Here is a 15,984-nt window from a genome sequence, read left to right as displayed (position 1 = left end):
CATGAAGCTCTTAGAGGTTCCACCAGGGCTTCCAGCCAGCTTTGGAAGCCCAGGGAGGTCACCTCATGGCTTCCGTGTGCAGCCGCCCCCTGCCTGAGCTCCATGTTTTGCTCTGCCCTTCCTGTCCCACCACCAGCTGTGTTCCACCCAGAACTCTTTCCCACCATCCAGGGTATCCCACTGTTCACTGCATCTCTCCACTGAGAGGATCCCACCACTGAGAGTATCCAACCATTGAGTGGATCCTACCACTCAGAGTATTCCGTGATTGGGTGGATCCCACTGCTGAGAGGCTCCCACCTTTGAGTGGATTCCACCACTGAGATGATCTCAGCACCAAGGATCGTGTCCTTGGAGTGACCTGTAGGTGGTGAGGGAGGTGTCAGTGATGGCAGGTGCTGATGTTCTGCACCTAGGAAGTGCCTCTGAGCAGCTCCTTTCTTGGAGGTTTCTCCTCAGATGGGTGGAGGTTGCTCCTCAGGGTGACCTGTGGGTGCAGAGGGAGGTGACAGTGATGGTTGGTGACTCCAAGGTATGTCAGGGGCGCCCGAGTGCCTGCCAGGAAGCCTCTGTGATGGCTGCTTTTCATCACCTGAAGAAGGTTTCAGTTGTTCTCAGGCTCAGTGGAGCCCCTCAGAGCAGGTCCCTGGTGGGAGGTGCCCCTTGTGAGGTACCCAGGCTCTGGTTTCACCCACAAGAGGTTCTTTGTTGCTTTGAACTCAGAGTCACCTTCCTGTGACCAGCGGTGGGTGACGGGACCGAGACACAGGCAGAGAAGGGGAAGGGTCACAGGGAAACACTGCATGGTGAGACCAAAGGAGGTCCAGCGCCCACCCAGGGATCCCCTTGAGCTCTGGGGCAAGAGCCAGAGCCTCTGAATCATGGGATCATGGAATAGGTTGGCTTGGGAAGGATCTCCAGGCTCGTGGAGTCCCAGCAGTGCCAGGGCACCACCAACCCATGGCCCTCAGCACCACAGCTCCATGGCTTGCACACCCCTCCAGGCATGGGCACTCCACCACTGCCCTGGGCAGCCTGGGGCAGGCCTGAGCAAGTCTCAAAGGGAACAAATTGTTCCTTATGGACAGCCTCTCCTGGGGCAACTTGAGGCCTATTCCTCTTGGCCCATGCTTGGCACAAGAGATCTCAGCCCCAGCTGGCTCCAGCCTCCTCTCAGGCACTTGCAGACTGCCAGGTCTCCCCTCAGCCTCCTTTGCTGCAGGCTCCACACCCCCAGGGCCCTCAGGTGCTCCTCACAACTTCTCCTCCCCAGTGCCCCCAGTCCAGGGGGACCATTCCTGCCCTGCTCCTGCTGCCGAGCCTGGGGCTGCTCCAGGCCAGGCTGCTGGTGGCCTTCTTGGCCACCTGGGCACACGCTGGCTCTTCAGCTGCTGCCACCAACCCCCCCAGGGCCATTCCCACCTGACACTTTCCACCCCTCTGCCCCCAGCCTGGAGCCTTCCTGACCTTGGCAGGGCTCAGCACTTGGCCTTGGTAAACCTTATCCCATTGGCCTCATGCAGCCAGCTTGGCCAGGTCCCTTTGGTGAGCCTCAAACCCCTCTGGAGAGCCTCGAATCTCTCTGTAGGTCCTTCAAACCCTCCAGCAGACCAGCACTGCCCCCCCAACTTGGTGCCATCTCCAAACTTCCTGAAGGTGCCTCCATCTCCTCATCCAGATCATCTATAAGGACATTGAACAGAACTGGTCCCACACAACAAACCTCTGTTAGAAGAAATTTGTCCTGCTGAGGAACATCTCACAGAGATTTTGGCTGAGCTGAGACCAACCTGAGCTGGAACTAACCTGGTCTAGGATCAATTTGAGCTTGGGCCAACCTGGGCCGGAAGCAAACTGAGCAGGATTGGGTTCCAACCTGGGCTGGGACCACTCTGGGCTAGAACCAACCTGAGCAAAACCAACCTTGGTCAGATCCAACCTGGGCTGGAACCCCTCTGAGATGTCTCCACTTGCTTCTTCAGGGCCATTTGTCCTGGTGTCTCTCTCTCCTTGCTCCTCAACCATTCTCCTGCCCAAGCGTGCTTCCTCCCCCAGCTCTCGGTGCCATCACCCTGGTACCTCCACACCGCTTCCACAAGCTGAGCATGGTTCATCTGCCTGTCCTTTGACCATAACCCAACCTTCTCACTCCACCAGTGGCTGCTTGGGAGCCTTTTGAATCCAGTGTCCTCTTCTCTTTGTCTCTTGCAGTTTGACTCGCACCCCGCAGCTGGCAGAGGTCCCTCGGCTTTGCCCCACTTCCTCCTCCTCCTCTCACCACTGCAGAGCACAGCAAGGGTCAGCATCCAGAGCTGCTGCTGGGCAGGAGAGCAGGGCTTGGTGGCACTGATCATGGAATCATGGAGTGCTTGAGGTTGGCCAAGAGCCTTAAGCTCCTGGAGTCCAGCTCTTGACCCAGCAGTGCCAGGGCACCACCAAACCATGGCCCTCAGCACCACAGCTCCGTGGCTTGGAAATCCATCCAGGGATGGGGACTCCACCACTGCCCTGAGCAGCCTGGGCTAGGCCTGGACAACCCTTTCATTGAGGTCATTTCTCCTCATGGCCATCCTCAGCCTCACCTAGGGCAGGTTGAGGATGGTTCCTCTTGTGGTGAAGGAACCACAAGGACCTGGAGAGTGCAGGGCCCAGGGACTGTATTGTCCATGGTTCAGAGCTGCTCCATCTGCTCAGAGGCAGTGGCACAAGTCAAAGGGAAAGGAGCAGTGGGAAGAAGCCAGCTCAGCTGTGGGCATCATGGCCATGAGGGTGATCCCCATGTGGGGACAGCCTGAGAGAGTTGGGGTTGTTCAGCCTGGAGAAGAGAAGGCCCCAGGAGACCTTCTGATGGCCTTGCAGGTTGGTTAGGGCTCTGAGCAACCTGCTCTGGTTACAGAGGTCCCTGCTGACTGCAGGGGATGGACTGAGTAACCTTTGAGGTCCCTTCCCACCCAAAGCAGTCCATGATTCCATGATCTTCGGTGCTTGAGGTTCAGAGGCCTGGGGGTTAGTTCTCACCTCGATGTCTGGTCTCTGGTGGGAATTAGCCAGCAGAATGCTTGTGTTGGGGTTCAAGATCAGAAGGGTTGGGCAGCTCTGCTGGGTTGTGAAGATAGGTTGGTACCACTGGGAGCTGCTCCAGCACCAGTTGTCCTTGGTGGAGATCTGGGAACCATGAGCTCAGGTGCCCCTCAGGAGCTCCAGGTCCTGCCCAGAAGGATGTTCTCATAGCTGTGGAGCATTGTGGTGCTGGGCACTGGCTGGGCTTGCAGGAAGCTCCTTCACTATCACACAAACAGCACTGGAGGCATCTCAAGGGCCTGGCAGATGTTCCCACCTCAGTGTCCCTACAAAATGTATCTTCTCCCAAGTGAAAGTTCAGCTGGGTCCTACTAGGAGGAGGAGCAGTTCAAGTGCTCTCTGCTTCTCCACCAGTCCCAGTGGGGATCTGATGGCCAGGATGTCCCTGGCAGTGGCTCTGGGACAGCTCACCTCATGTCTAGGGCCACCGAAACATCAGCGTTAAACCCCTTTTGTGCCAGGGAGGAGAAGCAGACCCGTGGAGAGTAGATCTGTCCACTCAGGTGGTCTTGCTTTTGTGGAACTCCTTCTCAAAATGTCAAAGAGCTCACTATGGAGTGGCACCTCCCAGCACGGGCTGGCTTCAGAACTTCTGCAGCTGGGAACTCCAACGATGAAGGTCTTGTGAGAGCCTGAGCTCAGGCAGGAACTCCCCAGTCCCACCATGATGGAGTGGGAAGGGACCTCTGGAGCTCACCCAATGCAGCCCCTGCTCCAGCAGGGTCACCCACAGCAGGTGCCCAGCATCCCAGTGCCCAGCTGCCTGTGCAAGCTCTCCAGACAAGGAGACTCCACAACCTCTCTGCACAGCCTGCTCCAGGCCTTGCAACCCTCCAAGCCAAGAGGCTGCTCCTGAGGGAACCTCCTGGCTCCCAGTTTGTGCCTGGTGCCTCTTGGCCTGTCCCTGGGCACCAATGGGAAGAGTCTGGCCCCAGCCTCTTGCCCCACACCCTGCAGATGTGAGAAGATCCCCTCTGAGTCCTGTCCTGCCCAGGCTAAGCAGCCCCAGGCCCCTCAGCCTTCCCTGCTCAGAGTCTTCTCAGCAGCTTCCCAGCCTGCCCTGGGCTCTCTGCAGCAGCTCCCAGGCTGTGCTGAAGTGTGGAGCCAGCACTGGCCCCAGCTCTGCAGCTGTGGCCTGAGCAGGGCAGAGCAGAGGGGCAGGAGAGCCTCCCTTGGCCTGCTGGCCACACTCTGCTCAGTGCCCCCTGGGGACTTTCTCGGCCACCTTGCTGGCTCATGGTGCCCTTGTTCCCCCCCCCAGCACTTCCAGTTCCTTCTCAACAGCTCTCCCTATCCCCTGGATTGGGCAGGGGGTTGTTGTTGGCCCCTCCCCAGGGTCAGGACTCTGCCCTTGCCCTGGTTGAAGCTCAGATGGTTCCTCTGCCTTTAGTCTCCAGCCTGGGTTGCAGCAGAGCCTGGCCAGGGGTCACCACTGCTCCCAGTTTGGGACGATCAGCAAACTGGTGAAGACAAGAAATGCTTCTCTGCAGGCAGTGGTGGTTGGGAGGACAAATACCAGAGGTGCTCCAGACCCTCTGAGAAGAGCAGAGGCTTCCTGTGGAGCTCCAGGGCCTGAGCTGAACCTGCTGCTGCCACCCTGGCCAGATTCTGGAGCCTTTCAGCAGTACCTTAGGTCAATCCTTACCCTGGTTCTTCTCAGGGGTGGTCCTCCAAGAGCCTTCTAGGCTTCTTGGTAGCTCCATGAGTTTCAGACATCAGCTTCTCTTGTTCTGAAACATGATGCCACAGGCACCATGGGCCTGGAGAATGAGAGGACATGAGGCCAGTTCCTCACTTCACCACCACCTCTGCAGCCCACCTTGTCATCCTCCTCTCCAGATGACCCTTCTCTAGAACTCATCTCTCAGCCCTAGGTCTTGAGATGGTTCCTAATTGGACCCAGGACTTAGGAACAACCTTTGGCAGGGTTGCTCATGCTCCACCACCCACCTTGATCCTCAGAGCTCGTTCTTCTCTCAAGACCTGGTTTGAGGCTGGCACTTGGGTGCCATCCATCCCAGCAGTGTCCAATTCCCAGGTGGCTTTGGAGGGAGCCCAGCTTTGACCAGGCACCAGCTTTTGGTGGTCACTGGGTGCTCTCTGGTGCTCCCAGGAGATGAGCAGGTCCACTTGTAAGCCATGAAGCAGCGACAAGGTACATAGAAGTGACTTGAGTCCTCTCTGTGGTCACCAGAAACTCCCATCTGATGGACAAAGAAGCTACCCCCATTGCCAGTCCAGACATGAAGGAGTCTTCTGGCCACCAGAAATCTCCTTGAAACTTCTCCTCCAAGTTGTTGCAGGGAGGAAGGTTCGTTGCCCTTTGTTGTGTGTCAACAACCAGGAGATGACAAGCAGAAGTGGTTGGAACTTCTGTTTGGATTGAGAAAGGGTCCAAAGCTGCACCAAGATCCCCACCAGCCCATGGGGTTGGTGGTTCCCAAAGCCCCAGAGCAGAGAGCTTGGGTGCTGTAAGGTATTAAAGGTGTCTTCTCCATCTGGGTTGTGCTTGGACCTCTCAAGAGGAAGAGGTGGTGGCATCTCCAGGCTCAAGACTTGGTGGAAAGAAGGACAGGGCATGGCTGTGGTGTTGTATCAGCACCCTTCAGCTCTCTGGCAGCTGGAGAGGGATCTCAGCAGGGTCAGGAGTCCCAGCCCCGCTCTCCTGCCTGGGTTGTAGGAGGGTGCCTTGGGTGGACAAATCCCTTTAGAAGCCCTGGGAATGTGGGATCAGGGCTCTGCAGAAGCTGGGAGAGGCTCCCCCAGGTGGATCTCCAGCACTTCTCTTGGTTTTGTGCAGGAATGAACTCAACGACCATCTGGACACCATCGACTCCAACCTGGACAACCTGCAGACCATGCTGACCACGCACGGCTTCAGCGTGGACACCAGCGCCCTGCTGGACGTGAGTGCCTGCTCCTGCCTCTGCTGCTGCTGCCACGGCCCCACACAGCCCTCACAGCCAGCCTGCTGCGGCGGGAAGGGACCTCTGCAGCTCGCCCAGGGCAGCCCCCTGCTCCAGCAGGGTCACCCACAGCAGGTGCCCAGGATCCCAGTGCCCAGGTAGCTTTGGGAGCTCTGCAGACAAGGAGACTCCACAACCTCTCTGGGCAGCCTACTCCAGGCCTTGCAACCCTCCAAACCAAGAACCTCCTGGCTTCCAGTTTGTGCCTGGTGCCCCTTGGCCTGGGCACCACTGGGAAGAGTCTGGGACCAGCCTCTTGCCCCACACCCTCTGAGTCTTCTGTCCAAGCTAAGCAGCCCCAGGCCCCTCAGCCTTCCCTGCTCAGAGTCTTCTCAGCAGCTTCCCAGCCTGCCCTGGGCTCTCTGCAGCAGCTCCCAGGCTGTGCTGAAGTGTGGAGCCAGCACTGGCCCCAGCTCTGCAGCTGTGGCCTGAGCAGGGCAGAGCAGAGGGGCAGCAGAACCTCCCTAGGCCTGCTGGCCACACTGCTGAATGCCCTGTCAGAAGACCCTTGGTCTTGTTGGCCACCTTGCTGGCTCATGGTGCCCTTGTTCCCCCCCCAGCATTCCCAGTTCCTTCTCCTTGGAGCTTCTTCCCAGCAGCTCCCCCACTCCGCTGTAATGGTCCATGGGGTTCTGTACTGGCCCATGGGGTTGTCCCTCTGCTTGGCCCAAGTGGTCTTCCACCCACCCCACGTGCTGTGGCTTTCTGGAGGCAGATAGACCATGGTAGCTCCATGACTCCATTTCCACCACCCCTCTCTTTCCCTTGGCAGCTCTTCAGTCCTTCGATGACGGTTACGGACATGAACCTTCCTGACCTGGACAGCAGCTTGGCCAGTGTGAGTAGATCTTCAAACTGGACCTGCTGGGATGAGCAGAGTCTCTTTGCCCTCCCCCGAGCTCTGAAGAACCTCTAGCCAAGCCCCAGGCTCATTGAGGGGAGAGGTGGGACAGAGGAGGAATGTGGAGCTGGAGGAACCTCCAACAGCCAAGCTTGGAGCGGAGCAAAGCTCCTCATTGCTCATCCACCATCAGTGAGGTGCTGAGGCCTCCAGCTCTGCCAGGGCACCACCAACCCATGGCACTCAGCACCACAGCTCCATACCTTGCCAATCTCTCCAGGCATGGGCACTCCCCCACTGCCCTGGGCAGCCTGGGCCACGCCTGCACAAGCATCAAGGGACACAAATTGTTCCTTAGAGCCAACCTCAGCCCCCCCTGGGACAACTTTAGGCTGCTTCCTCTTTGGCCCAACACTTGGCACAAGAGATCTCAGCCCCACCTGGCTTCAGCCTCCTCTCAAGCACTTGCAAGAAGCCAGAAGGTCCCCCCTCAACCACCCCTGCAGTGACCTCACCAAGCCAACTTTTGTCTCTGCAGATCCAGGATCTCCTTTCAACCCAGGAGCAGCAGAAGCCAACTGAGACAGAGGCCAGCACAGCAGACACAGGTACCAGATGTCCTTGACTTGATGGCACAAGAGTTAGGGCTGTGACAAAGTGGTTTCTCCAGCCAGAAAGTGGATTTGGGTGAGGCAGGTGCTGGAGAATAGAACATCTGGAGGAGGCTCTTGGCTCTAGACCCCTGCTGACAGTAACTGGAAGAGAGCCAAGATGAACATCTTCCTTATGAGGAGAGCCTGAGGGAGCTGGGGCTGTGCTGCTTGGAGAGGAGGAGACCAAGGGGTGACCTCATTCGTGTTTACAAATACCTGCAGGGTGAGTGCCAGGAGGCTTGAGCCAGCCTGGGCTGGGTGATGCCCAGCAACAGCACAGAGGGCAGTGGGTGGAAGGTGAGGCAGAGGGGGTTGCACCAGATGATCTTTCAAGGTCACTTCCAGCCACATTCTATGATTCTATGGAGTCCTGGGGTGGGTTGGATGAGGCCTCCAAGCTGATGGAGTCCAAGCAGTGCCCCAGCAGTGCCAGGGCACCACCAAACCATGGCCCTCAGCACCACAGCTCCATGCCTTGCAAACCCCTCCAAGCATGGGCACTCCACCACTGCCCTGGGCAGCCTGGGCCAGTCCTGCACAAGCCTCAAGGGGCACAAATTGTTCCTCATGGACAACCTCAACCTCCCCTAGGGCAACTTGTGGCCAATTCCTCTTGGCCCAACACTTGCAGAAGAGATCTCAGCCCCAGCTGGCTCCAGCCTCTTCTCAGGCACTTGCAGGCAGCCAGAAGCTCTCCCCTCAGCCTCCTTTGCTTCAAGCTCCACACTCCCAGCTCCTTCAGATGCTCCTCACAACTGCTCCAGATCCTTCCCCAGCTCCCTTGCCCTTCTCTGGACACTTCCAGCCCCTCAAGCTCCTCCCTGGATTCAGGAGGCCTAAAGCTGAAGCTAAACTGCCCTAGAAGCCATCTTGTTCTGCTACCCTTGCCAGATACCCTCCAGCTCATCTCAGTTGCTCTCTAACTCACCCCAAATGTCCTCCAGCTCATCCGAGTTGACCTACTTAGCCCAGTTGCCCTCCGCCTCATCCTGCTTGACCTCCTACTCCCTCCAAGTGCTCTTCAGTTCATCCCAGTTGACCTCCTACCCAGCCCAAATGTCCTCCAACTCACCCCAGCTGCCCTCAGCCCACCCCAGCTGCCCTCAGCCCACCTCTCTGTCTCTGCAGGAAAGCAGCTGGTGCACTACACAGCCCAGCCCCTCTTGCTGGTGGACTCGAGCGCCGTGGACATGGGCAGTGGGGACCTCCCCATCTTCTTCGAGCTGGGCGAGGGCCCCTATTTCACGGACGGGGATGAGTACTCAGAAGACCCAACCATCTCCCTCTTGTCAGGGCCCGAGCAGCCCAAGCCCAAGGACCCTGCTGTCTCCTAAAACCAAGCCCCCCACCACCGGGGTGGGCTGAAGGAGAAGACAACCCCGCACCGAAGGGCCCCGCGGCCGCCGGCCTCCTGCTTCGCGCAGCCCTGGACAGCTCCGAGCTCCTTCTCCCCCCGCCCCGGCGCCAGTCAGGATCCCATTTGTGTGTTGTGCTTCACCAGGTCTTTCCAAACCTGCTTCAGATGCCAGCCGCTGCCCAGCGCAGCTCCACTCGGCCGCCTCTGGAGGGCCAGGGGCGCCTGCGGGCAGCCCTCGCCTCAGCCTGGGGGCTCAGCTGGGGAGTGGACACCGAGAGTTAGGCCACCACAGAACTCTGACATGATTGTGTGCCCAGGGAGGCAACCAGGAGCCCACCACCATGGGCTGATGCTTGTGTGCCCAGGGAGGCAACCAGGAGCCCACCACCACGGGCTGATGCTTGTGTGCCCACAGTGGCAACCAGGAGCCCAGCACCACAGGCTGATGTTTGTGTGCCCACGGCGCCAACCGGGAGCCCAGCACCACGGGCCAATGCTTGTGTGCCCAAGGTGGCAGCCGGGAGCCCAGCACCACAGGCTGATGTTTGTGTGCCCACAGTGGCAACCGGGAGCCCAGCACCACAGGCTGATGCTTGTGTGCCCACGGTGGCAACCAGAAGCCCACCAAGATGAGCTGATGCTTGTGTGCCCAGGGAGGCAACCGGGAGCCCACCACCACAGGCTGATGCTTGTGTGCCCACAGTGGCAACCGGGAGCCCAGCACCACAGGCTGATGCTTGTGTGCCCACGGTGGCAACCGGGAGCCCAGCACCACAGGCTGATGCTTGTGTGCCCACGGTGGCAACCAGAAGCCCACCAAGATGAGCTGATGCTTGTGTGCCCAGGGAGGCAACCGGGAGCCCACCACCACAGGCTGATGCTTGTGTGCCCAAGGTGGCAACCGGGAGCCCATCACCACGGGCAGATGCATAAGCACTTATGCTGGCAACCAGGAGCACACCACCACGGGCTGATGCTTGTGTGCCCAAGGTGGCAACTGGAAGCCCACCACCACAGGCTGATGCTTGTGTGCCCAGGGAGGCAACTGGGAGCCCACCACCACAGGCTGATGCTTGTGTGCCCAGGAAGGCAACTGGGAGCCCACCACCACGAGCTGATGCTTGTGTGCCCAGGGAGGCAACTGGGAGCCCACCACGGGCTGATGCTTAAGCAATTATGGTGGCAACCATAACCTTACCACCATGAGCTGATGCTTATGTGTCCATGGTTTCAACCATAACCTTACCACCATGAGCTGATGCTTATGTGTCCATGGTTTCAACCATAACCTTATCACCACGAGCTGATGCTTGTGTGCCCAGGGAGGCAACTGGGAGCCCACCACGGGCTGATGCTTAAGCAATTATGGTGGCAACCATAACCTTACCACCACAAGCTGATGCTTATGTGTCCATGGTGGCAACCATGAGCCCACCACCAAAAGCTGATGCCTATGTTTTGTTGCTCATGTTGGAACCCACCAACCATGAGCTGATGCTTATGTTCTGTACCCGTGGTCACTACCATGAGCACACCACCTAAAGCTGATCCTTACGTGCCCATGGTGGCATCCATGAGCCCGCCACCAAAAGCTGATGCTTGTGTTTCATTGGCCATGGTGGAACCCACCAGCCATGAGCTGATGTAGAAGTTTTGTTACCCAGGGTGACAGCCATGACCCTGCCACCACGAGCTGATGCTTGCATGCCCGTGGTGGTAACCATGAGCCCACCACCACAAGCTGACGCTTACATGCCCATGGTGGCAACCATAACCCCACCGCTATGAGCCACCAACATGGCCATGGGTGGGAAGAGGGTTGGCAACCAGAGCGTAGCTCCGTGGAGGACAAGAGTTCCTCTGCCACCCCCCTCCCTTGGAGAGGCCAAGATGATGTTTCCAACCAGAGCAATCCAAGTTTGGCTCACATGGGTCGCTCCGGGTCTCGTCTGTCCTTGGTGGTGATGATGTCCCCAGGAAGGTCTCTGGTTGCCCCCCACCCTCCAAGCCCAGCTTCTTTCTGGATCTTCTCTCGCTCCGTGTGTTCCAGTTTGGTTCTTTTATCGAGGGGAGGGGGGGGTTGATGTTTCTCCTGCCGCTTGGAGCTGCCAGGATTTGTCCCCTTTCCACTTGGGAATGTTCGGAGGAGACAAAACTATTCTGTATCTTGGGGTTCTCCAGGAGAGAAGGACCCAGAGATGGACAATACCTGCTCTAGAGCGACAAATATATCACAAACCAACGCCCCCAGGGCCTCTTCTGCTCTCCTGGGCTCCACCTGTGGACATGGGGCTTCCCCAGCATGTGGGGGTGGGGTGAGGATGGTGGGATGGAGGGGGGGTGAGGATGAGGGGATTGAAGGTGGCATGATGATGGGACAAAGACAGGATGGAGATGGGAGAAAGATGGGGTGAGATAAGGATGGGCTGAAGGTGAATGAAGACTCATGGAGATGATGTGGGGATGACATGGGATGAAGATTGGATAGAGATGAAGAAACATGGGATGAAGGTGGGATGGAGTGGGGTAACGGTGAGAAAAAGTGGGATGAAGGTGGGGTGGAGATACAGATGGGGTGATGGTGGGATGGAGAAAGGCTAAAGAAGAGGCGATGGGGTGAGGCTGAGATAAAGATGAGATAAGCATGGGGAAAACACGAGACAAAGCTGAGGTGGAGATGGGATGATGAAGACGGGATAAAGCTGTGATGAAGGCACGGGAAGTGCCCTTTGCACCCCAGACTCCCTGTGCCATCGAGTGAGTCCCAGTGCCTGCTCTGAGCTGGAGATGTCACCAAGGGGGAGTGTGGACCCTGTGCCATGGCTCAGATCCCCTAATCCCAGCCTGGTGAGGTGGGCAGGGACCTCTGGAGCTCACCCAGAGCAGCCCCCTGCTCCAGCAGGGTCACCCACAGCAGGTGCCCAGCATCCCAGTGCCCAGGTGGCTTTAGAAGCTCTCCAGACAAGGAGACTCCACAACCTCTCTGGGCAGCCTGCTCCAGGCCTTGCAGCGCCCCAAGCCAAGAGGCTGCTCCCGAGGGAACCTCCTGGCTCCCAGTTTGTGCCTGGTGCCCCTTGGCCTGTCCCTGGGCACCAGTGGGAAGAGTCTGGCCCCAGCCTCTTGCCTCACACCCTGCAGATGTGAGAAGATCCCCTCTGAGTTCTCTCCTGCCCAGGCTAAGCAGCCCCAGGCCCCTCAACCTTCCCTGCTCAGAGTCTTCTCAGCAGCTTCCCAGCCTGCCCTGGGCTCTCTGCAGCAGCTCCCAGGCTGTGCTGAAGTGTGGAGCCAGCACTGGCCCCAGCTCTGCAGCTGTGGCCTGAGCAGGGCAGAGCAGAGGGGCAGGAGAGCCTCCCTTGGCCTGCTGGCCACACTCTGCTCAGTGTCCCCTGGAGACTTTCTGGGCCACCCTGCTGGTTCCTTCCCAGCAGCTCCCTGCCTCCCCTGGACGGAGGCAGGAGTTTGTTGCCCCCTCCCCAGGGTCAGGATCCTGCCCTTGCCCTGGTTGAAGCTCAGGAGGTTCCTCTCCCCTAGGTCTGCAGCCTGCCCAGCTCTCGCTGGCCACTGACCCCATCTCCACCCCGGAGGTGGTCTGCAGCCCCTGCAGCACCAGGTCCTGGGCACCTGCTGTGGGTGACGCTGCTGGAGCAGAGGGGTGGCGCTGGCTGAGCTCCAGAGGTCTCTTCCCACCCCACCACGCAGGGACTGGTGGGTTCTGTTTCACACCCCCGTGAAGGTGCTGGCAGAAGAGCCCCTTCGTGGCCACGGCTGGGGGCCCCTCAGCTGCTGCCCCCCTGAGTTCGGGGCGGGTGGGAGAGGTGATGGAGCAGGTTCGGCGGCACCGTGATGGAGCTTCGTGGTGCATCAGTGCAAGGTTGGGGCAGGGCTGGAGCCAGCCCTGGTCTCCCACAGCTGCAGGATGGACTTGTGGGGAGCTCTGGGGAGTAGAATCGCCCCGGGGGCCCCAGCAGCCACCACCTTTAGTCTCCATCAGCAGCAGCCACCACCTTTCGTCTCCACCACACATCCAGGTGCCACCAACCACCCCCCCCCCCCCCCCGCTTGAGCAGACACCAAGGGGCTGCTTCCTCCACCATGGACACCCCCGCCCCGGGGGTGGGGTCCCTGAGGACATCTCCATCACATCCAGAGCTGCTGCAGGGACCTTTATTGAGGGACATGGGGTTGGGAGGAGGACACAGGCGGGTGGGTGGCCCAGGGACACATGGAGGGGTCCGGCCACCTCCATGGCCCCTGCCCCACAGCTGACTCCACCCCCAGGACATCGCAGTTCGGGGGGCAGGGGTCTCCCCACTGCGGGGCACAGGCTGGGACTGGGGGGAAGGGGCACGGCGAGGACCTTGGCGAGGAGACGGGGACAAGGCGGCGTGGCAGCAGCAGGCGCTGCAGACGGCGGTGTCCTGCGGGCTCCAGCGAGGCTCAGAGCCCTGCGGAGGACAGCGGCTGCGTTACGCCCCGCACCGAGCGCCAGCCCCGGCGCTGCCGCCACTGCCCCCGCCCGTGCCAGTCACCTTGGGAGCCCAGGCTCTCCTCCGAGTCCGGCTCCGGCCCTGCGGGCAGAGGGGGAGGCTTGAGGGTGCCACCGGTATGGCCCCCACCCCCCGGGCACGCTGGCAGCAGTTAGGGGTGGCACCAGGTTGCAGGGTGCCCCAGGTAGGGGCGTGCCCAGTCAAGGGTGTCCCCCGGCAGGGGGGTCCGCGGTTTCGGGGGCACCCTGGCATCCCCCACAGCACCAGCACAAGCTGGTCTGGGAGGCCCGAGGTGACCCCGCACGGCCCCAGTTTGGGGCGCCAGGGGCACTGCCACCCCCGGAGACGCTCGAAGTGGGGGGGGAGAATGCCACAGCCTTGGGCTGGGTTTTGGGGACCCCCAGGAGATACTTAAATTGGGGAGTGGTCACCAATGTTGGGGGGGTCCTCACCCTCCTCTGACTCATTGGACTGGGCTGGGCCATCCATGCTGGAACCTGCAGAGGGCAGTTTGAGGGAGGTGTTCAGCACCCAAGGGGGTGAGTGTCTGGGGGGTGACTCCCCCCAGGTTGGCACCCACCTGCTCGGAGGCCCTCTGGGGGCTCCATGCTGAAGGAGCCACTCTCGGGGGGGTCCAGGCTGGCTGAGGAGTCGCTGCCCAGGGCCTGGGGGGTTGCACCCCCCCCCGGGATGAAACTGATGGAGGTCAGACCTGGGGGGACACCCACAGTACTATGGGGCAGGGACACCCCAGTGCCACAGGGCACCCCCCCAGGAGTCTGCAGAGGTTGAGAGGGTCCTGGTGGCTGGAGAGGGGGGGAGAGGCTGTGCCCATTTGAAAGGGGCTGAGGGCACTGGGCAGTGGACTGTGGGTAGTGGGTGAGGGGCTGTGCCCATGACGGGGGGCTCCCTAGGGGCAGGGGCAGGGGGTCTGTGCCTGCTTTGGGGATCCCAGGGCTCAGAGTGGGGAGTCTGTGCCTATACTGGGGGAGTTCGTGCCCATACTGGGGGAGTCTGTGCCAATGTTAGGGGTCCCAGTGCCCGGGGGAGGGTCTGTGCCCATACTGAGGGGTGCCCTCTGTTCACACTGGGAGTCCCAGTGCCCCGGGGAGAGAAATCCATGCCTACCCTGGGGTCTTTGTGCCCATATCAGGGTGGGTCTGTGCCCATACTGGCGTCTCTGTGCCCACACTGGGGGGGAAGTCTGTGCCCATACTGAGGTCTCTGTGCCCATAGTGGGGCCTCTGTGCTCATACTGGGCTCTCTGCACCCATGCTGGGGGGCCCTGTGCCCACACTGGGGTCTCTGTGCCAATGCTAGGGGGTGTGTGCCCACACTGGGGGGGTCCTCACACCCAGCCCTACCTTTTCCCAGTCTCTGACTGGAGGTGGTGAGATCACCTGGGAGGGAGACAAAAGGGGGGGTCAGGACAAAAGGGGAGGGCAGAAATCCCCGGGGGGGGTAGGTAGGGGCCAAAGCCCATCCCCACCCCCACCCCCATGCCAGGGGGGTCCAGGCCTGGCTGCCACATCCCCTTCTCGCTGCTCACTCTCCCCAGAGGCCTCCAGTTTGGCAGGACTGGCAGGGTCTGGAAAAGATGGGGAGGGGTCGTGAAGCCTCTCCCCCAAAAGACACCGACCCTGACTCCCCCCCAGCACCCACCCTCTGCCCCCCCCCCCCCCCCCCAGTTTCCACACCCCCTGCCCTCATTTTCAGCGCTTGGCCAGGAGGGAAACTGGGACCCAGAGCTGGCAGGGGGACACTGGGAGGACTGGGGGACACTGAGGACTTCCAGAGGGGTTCAGGGACCCCCTGCAGCGCCTGTGGGTGGCCCTGGATCCCCCCCCCTTACCTTGAGTCTGTCCTTCCGCCGACAGGGACACGTCCAAGGTGCTCGTGGGCTCTGCGGGGACAGAAGGGGGGGGGTCGGGGACAAGGGGAGCCCCCTCAGGGTGGCACTGGGACCTCTCCACACACCCAAGGTGCCACCACGGTGTCACCTGCCTGCCCCAGCAGCCCCCTTACCATCGGCCAGCGCGGAGGAGGTCAGCACCAGCAGGGCAGCCACGGCCAGCGCTGGCACCCTGCGGAGGGGACACCACGGGTGGGGACACCAGCACCCTCCAGTGACCTGCTGCTGTCCCAGCAACTGCTGCCCTGCCGCCACCGCGGCACCGGCAGGTCCCCAGCCCACGCGCGGCCACCTGCCCCGTGCGGCTGACACCCGCGGTCCCTCTCCCCACACCAGTGACACCCGCGGTCCTTGTCCCCACACCAGTGACCCCCCAGCTCCGCTCCCCTCTGGCCCAGGCAGTGGGTAACAGATCTGGTCCCTGCTGTCCCCAGGGGTCCCCACTGTCCCTGCCATCACCAGGGTCCCCATCATCCTGGGGGTCCCTTCTGTCCCCCGAGTCCCCTGGGTCCTCAGGGTCCCCACCATGCCCAGGGTCCCTTCTGTGCCTGGGTGCTCCCTGTCTCGAGGGTCCCCTTCCTGCCTGGGATCCCTGCTGTCCCCGGGGGTCCCCCACTGCCCTCAAAGTCCTCGGGGTCCTCAGGGTCTCCACCATCCCCGGGGCCCCTCCTGTCCCTGGGTCCCCAA

At 60.6% G+C, this 15,984-nt stretch overlaps 1 protein-coding gene across 2 annotated transcripts in view; it reads left to right on the top strand.

Moving 5' to 3' along the window:
• The window catches only part of HSF1 (heat shock transcription factor 1), a 35,300-nt gene extending 24,156 nt beyond the window's left edge, over positions 1 to 11,144 (top strand). Inside the window, exons 10-14 of one of the 2 annotated variants that reach the window (XM_064154480.1) lie at positions 2,212 to 2,298; positions 5,882 to 5,987; positions 6,820 to 6,885; positions 7,427 to 7,496; positions 8,670 to 11,144. In XM_064154480.1, coding sequence (XP_064010550.1) covers positions 2,212 to 2,298; positions 5,882 to 5,987; positions 6,820 to 6,885; positions 7,427 to 7,496; positions 8,670 to 8,875 — 535 coding nt within the window. In that variant the 3' untranslated portion in view covers positions 8,876 to 11,144. The remainder of the gene's footprint in view (positions 1 to 2,211; positions 2,299 to 5,881; positions 5,988 to 6,819; positions 6,886 to 7,426; positions 7,497 to 8,669) is intronic. The other variant, XM_064154481.1, reaches the window with a different exon arrangement.
• The last annotated feature ends 4,840 nt before the right edge of the window (positions 11,145 to 15,984 follow it).

Source organism: Pogoniulus pusillus, chromosome 14, assembly GCF_015220805.1.
Source record: "Pogoniulus pusillus isolate bPogPus1 chromosome 14, bPogPus1.pri, whole genome shotgun sequence".
Taxonomy (NCBI): domain Eukaryota; kingdom Metazoa; phylum Chordata; class Aves; order Piciformes; family Lybiidae; genus Pogoniulus; species Pogoniulus pusillus.
This window is presented reverse-complemented; position numbering and strand designations above follow the sequence as displayed.